This window comes from Sitodiplosis mosellana, unplaced genomic scaffold (assembly GCF_009176505.1).
Source record: "Sitodiplosis mosellana isolate CC-2019 unplaced genomic scaffold, AAFC_SMos_1.0 Smas_scaffold_5442, whole genome shotgun sequence".
NCBI lineage: Eukaryota > Metazoa > Arthropoda > Insecta > Diptera > Cecidomyiidae > Sitodiplosis > Sitodiplosis mosellana.
In genome coordinates, this window is record NW_022600684.1 from 1 (window position 1) to 5274 (window position 5274).

Sequence of the window (5274 nt, forward strand, 5' to 3'; positions counted from 1 at the left end):
GCACGCTTGGGAAATATTATCAATTTCTCTCTCACAATTAAGTTTTAATAATATATTTCATTGATTTTTTACAGAAATGATGCTGTTTTGAACGAGTTCGAAAGACGATTCGGTGCTAACATTCGAACTGTGACTCCACAAACAATTTTATCTCGTTTTGATCGGTACAAAGTGTATATAAATCAATGTGTTTGCTCTTTTATATCCTTATTTTTCGGTTAATATTTTTCAATCAATTTTTTGATGAGTTAAAACATTCATCTTTGAGCGATTTTTTCAAATCTCATTTTTTCCTTTCATTCCGTAAATTATTGTAGAAAAACTGTGATAATTTAATTGAATTAAAAACAATGTAGTCTGACGTAGTCAATACAAAGCAATAATTTATGCATTCTTTTATAGGGCTATTGCACAGTTTCTACTGGATCTCATTCAACCCGTGTACCAAAAAATAAAGGCAATTAAAAAAAATTAACGACGAATTTAGCATTTCATATAGTTGGAGAAAACAAACGACTGAATAAAATCAAAATCAATTCTTGAACATGACCATTGTTTTTATTTTATACAATCATAAATTTGAATAGAAAATTGAAAATATTCATCATTAAAACGGGAAGGTATGGAAATGCATAAATACATACACGCTTCATTTCGCCGCTGCTTTTTTTTGCATGTTGTGTGTGAGTGTGTCGTGTATGAGTATCTGGGTTCGCTTTGCTTTGGTTGTTTTTGCTTTTTTCAGACATTCATTTTCTCAGCATACTATGAATCAATAGCTAAAATCCAGATTTGTAAGCATATATATTTGCATGCAATGGCACAGTAATCGAGCATCCGGAGTATGGTGAAGTGTTGCAATTACAAGGTGATCAACGTGAAAACATTTGCCAATGGCTCACTAAAGCTGGTTTAGCCAAGTCAGATCAACTGAAAGTGCATGGTTTCTAAGTGTCTTCGTTTCATTTTTAAATTGCACACATACACACACACACACTCCCCTTTGCTCTCATCAACACAAACAAACACTCAACTCTTATCAAAATATCAAATGTTACATCGTTCATCGTATACCGTGCGGACAACAACACTCGCAGTTCGCCCTCACGACGACCACGACATTTTTTTAAGAACATAATTTTTTTATTCGTTGTTTCCCAGAGTTATGCCTTAATTCATGAAGCTTCTTCATGTACATTATTATTATAGAATCGTTCACAACAATAACATAATAATAAATAACATAGAAAATGAACAAAGGTACGACATTCGCATTTTTCTTTCATTTTTTTTACTGGTTTTCAGGGAGATTACGATTTTGGGCAAAGTATTTGATATGCAAATACACAATCATGATTCTTTGTGGACATGAAACAAAGTTAAGTGTTATTTTGAGTGTAACAATAAACGTTGATTTATTCATGTAATATAATATCTAACTAAAATGAATGCCATGCTTATTGAAACAGTACAATAAATTCATGAAATCGTCCAAATCCATTGTGCGGGCACGTTTTTCGCTGGCTTCAGCCTCTACACTTTCGACTAGTTGTTTGATGTCAAAATCGGGACTGATTTCCTGTGAACATCGAAAAAAAGGCGTCGTTATTATTATCCATTCATGAAAATGGCATCAAACAAATGACTCATACAAACAAAACTGGCTACTTTCGAAACGATGAGTCTAACGAAGTAGAACTTACCTGATTTTGCAGCGAAGCTTGCAGTTTGTAGTTATTTTCAAGCATTTGTAAAACCGAAGACTGTTTGAACGAAGCGGCCAGTGTTTTGTTTTTGCGCAAGAAGGCGATCCGAGTGAGGCCATCCCATTCGGTGAAGTTGATTGCTGGCGGTGGATTTCTGGGTTCGATACGCACAACGCTCGATTCAACTTTTGGTGGTGGTTTGAAGTTATTTTTGCCAACTTTCATGAGCATATCGACACGAGCCAACAATTGTGTATTGATGCTCAAGCGGCAATAGAACTTATCGCCCGGTTTGGCCACGAGACGCTGAGCAAATTCTCGTTGGAACATAAGTACGGCACATCGGAAGATCGGCCGGTGCAGTAACAGTTTGAACACAAGCGGTGAACTGATCTGATACGGTACGTTTGCAATGCAAATGTCATAGAATGGAAACTCTGACTTGAGCGCATCGCCGATAAGAATTTGCAATTTGGATTGGTATGGCGTTCCTTGGATACGCTTCTGTAACTCAGCCACAAGCCGAGGATCGATTTCACAGGCAACCACTTTTTTCGCTTTTTCCAAAATTTTCACCGTCATGTTTCCCGTACCAGGACCAATTTCCAACACAACATCTGTCGGTCGCAAGGCTGACTTCTCCAGCATGCTTGTGATAACCAGAGGATTCTTCAAAATGTGCTGACCGAAATCCTTATTGAATACAATTCCTACAGATAAATACGTCAACCGGAGATTGGAATTTATTTTCAGAAATTTAGCCAATTTGAGAGGTTACAAACCTTGTTTCTGTACTTCATTGTGGATTCGGTGTTTCTTTTCAGCTATCACCTTCGGCATTTTGTAGTGTTTAACGAATTATTTACCAAGAAGCAACCAATTTCGCAGTTATTATTCCAAAAGTGTATGCACGTGTTTACAAATTCAATGAATCGAAGAAAGAATGCATATTGAATGTCAAAGTGATTGAGGAGATGGAGCGGTTTGTCACCAGATGGCGCCACTCACCAATGCGCACACAAAACATCAGAATCTAGTTAATGGATCGAATCAATTTTATTGGTGATATGTAATAGTTATTACATTTCCATTTTCATATGAACGGTGGAAGTTGGCTTGGTTCGGGTTCGCACGCGTCTTTGGACTTTGTTGAAAAAATGTGATTTATAATGAGCTGTCATATTGTACTTTTGGCCAAATGCTTTGCCACATTCTGGGCATTGGTGTCTTTTGATGCCAGTGTGCGTTACTAGGTGCTGGTTGAGCTGTGACGTTGTTTTAAATTTCAACGGACATTCTGGGCACTGTTTGTTACGAACTTCGGTGTGCGTCGTTTGTAAATGCATCCGAAGTGATGATTTGTGCACAAAGGTCTTTTCGCATTTATCGCATTTGAAGAATTTCTTGTCGGCCTAAACGAAACCAATTAAAAATTGGAATTTCTACGAATTTCTCTCGAATTTGATAAGAAAAATAACATTTTAGCTTACATGAATCCGCATGTGTAAGACCAGGTTGGCTCGATGTTTCAAAATCGTGTTACACACCACACATTTCAGCTGATTCTCATGTAAACCGACATGGTTGGCTAATGACTCATTGGTGCTTTCGGTGATGCCACATATTTCGCATCGAAGATTGCTATCGCTTTCGCCGGTTGATACTTCTCCACGACTGGATTCAGCCTCATCATTTGAGCAGTGTTCAATTTCATGATCTTGGCGTGCATGATTTCTCAGTTCCAACTGATTGTCGAACACCTTTTGGCAAACTCCACACTTCTTTGGGGTATGATAGCGTAGTTGATGTTGCTAAGAAGGGAAAATAGTTTTTCAAAAAAAAAAGCATAACTACATTTCTTTCTATTGAAAGAATTTGACGAATTTTTCGTAGCACTAATTTACCTTCAGCTCTTTTTTGGTACCGAATGGAATGTCACACTCCTCACAGCCGGCGTGACTTTTCCGCTTAGCTGGTGTGAAGTCATTGGTTTGCTTTTTTGATGGATCGAGCACCTCTTCTATTGCGTCATCAATGCTCGATATGTGCACTGTTTCTATGTTCTCCGCTTGATTATTGCCTTTCTCTTGTACATTCTGCATATCATATTGGTCCTGAAATCTGAATTAGAAATTCGATCAGCCATCCGTGTGTGAATGTTGACTTAAGCAAAAAAACTTACTCTTCGAAATCTTTTTGGCAAGAATTTTTTTCACTTTGTACATCTTCCAGGTATTCTACTGGTTCTTCGCTTATATATTGCTGTTCAGTGGCGTACAATGCATTTGTAACATCTTGTTGAATTTCGTCGGCCATTCGACACGCCAAATCATACTGGTTGATTTTCTGAAAACATCGCTCGCAAACGATGTCATTTGGGCTGAATCGCAGCGTGTGAGATTCCTTCAAAAAACTCTGTATAATCTCGTGAACACCGATACCAGAATATTTCGTCTTCGTCCGTATTCGCACGCTATTGTGCAGCTTTGTTTCAGAATTGCAGATGTAGCAGTTTAAATAGTCCATTTTTGTTCAGAATGTTTATGGTTCTCAAATTTTGGTGCAAACTTCTTTTCCTTGTGCTCAACCAATTCTTCAAAGTTCGTGTAAACAACGGAAATCGTAAAAATTTGAAAACAATCTATTATTTCACTTTGGATAAATTTGAAATTCACAATTTTAACGAGAGAGTGTAAAAGATCAAATGAATTATTTTTTACAGTTGAAGCGTCACTCACTTGTCAACAACAACAGAAAATAAAACAACGCCTGACTTTTCGAGCTGTCATTCGCAATGTTTGAGCATTTCGTGTTCGATCACGCTGTCAACAGGCCCGAGCATTGTTTTTATAATGTTCGACAGCAACTGAACTTGGAGAAGAATCTCCCATCTGTGAGAGGTGTATGTGTGTTGTTGTGACATTTACTCTCATTGTGAATTCCGATATTGTATTAGGTCGCATAGCACAGTTCTATCTGAAACGCCTGTGCGCTTACAACCCAGACCATCGAGGAAGACGAAAAAAGAAACTCCGTCGCACGATTGAAAACGGGAAAATTCGTATTGAATTTGGATTTCCAGCTGCTGAAAAGTTACCAGCTTCACATGGCAACGTGTTAAATTTCGTGTGAAAATGTGAATCAATCGACGAAACGAAAGTGGAGAAAAAAAAAATTGCATAAAAAACTGTTGTGCGTGCAAAGTGCGGGTGTGGATAAAAAAAAATGGCAACGCAAAAACCTGGCGAATGGGCCAGTTGCATTTTATCGAGATTTGAAGAGCAGGTAAACCGAATCATACATGAATTTTCTTCGATTCGCATGAATGCTAAGTGAAAAATGCATGAAACTGATGCATTTTATTGTGGCGAAGCATAGATAAAATTTTCATAGGTCAACTCCCAAGATGATGTGAAAAAAGTCAAAACTCAGTGAAAAGTGAATTGATATTCGAGAGAGAGACAGTGCAAAAAAAGTGTTTATCGATCGATATTATCGTGCGCTTACAGGCCAAGAGCTGCTGTTGCTGCTGCTATGGATGTGCGTGTGCGAATGTGTATAGTCAGTG

General features: G+C 37.8%; 1 protein-coding gene and 1 long non-coding RNA gene across 3 annotated transcripts; one reads left to right on the forward strand and one right to left on the reverse strand.

The window, feature by feature from the left end:
- The first annotated feature begins 28 nt into the window (after positions 1-28).
- On the forward strand, positions 29-549 carry LOC129572733 (uncharacterized). Its single transcript, XR_008688490.1, has 2 exons — positions 29-164; positions 403-549. It is a non-coding gene; the product is annotated as an uncharacterized LOC129572733 (long non-coding RNA).
- Positions 550-1386: 837 nt separating this feature from the next.
- LOC129572734 (probable dimethyladenosine transferase) lies at positions 1387-5183 on the reverse strand. Of its 2 annotated transcripts, XM_055452772.1 has the most exons (6): positions 3889-4507; positions 3611-3827; positions 3197-3517; positions 2489-3118; positions 1704-2416; positions 1387-1579 (listed from the first exon to the last, which is right to left on the reverse strand). In XM_055452772.1, exons 4-6 carry the CDS (start codon positions 2544-2546, stop codon positions 1436-1438), a joined length of 915 nt encoding a protein of 304 aa, XP_055308747.1. In that variant the 5' UTR covers positions 2547-3118; positions 3197-3517; positions 3611-3827; positions 3889-4507; the 3' UTR covers positions 1387-1435. The 2 variants fall into 2 exon arrangements, with proteins under 2 accessions (XP_055308747.1, XP_055308746.1); XM_055452771.1 differs by lacking the exons at positions 1387-1579; positions 1704-2416 and having other exon boundaries at positions 2741-3118; positions 3889-5183.
- Between the last annotated feature and the right edge of the window lie 91 nt (positions 5184-5274).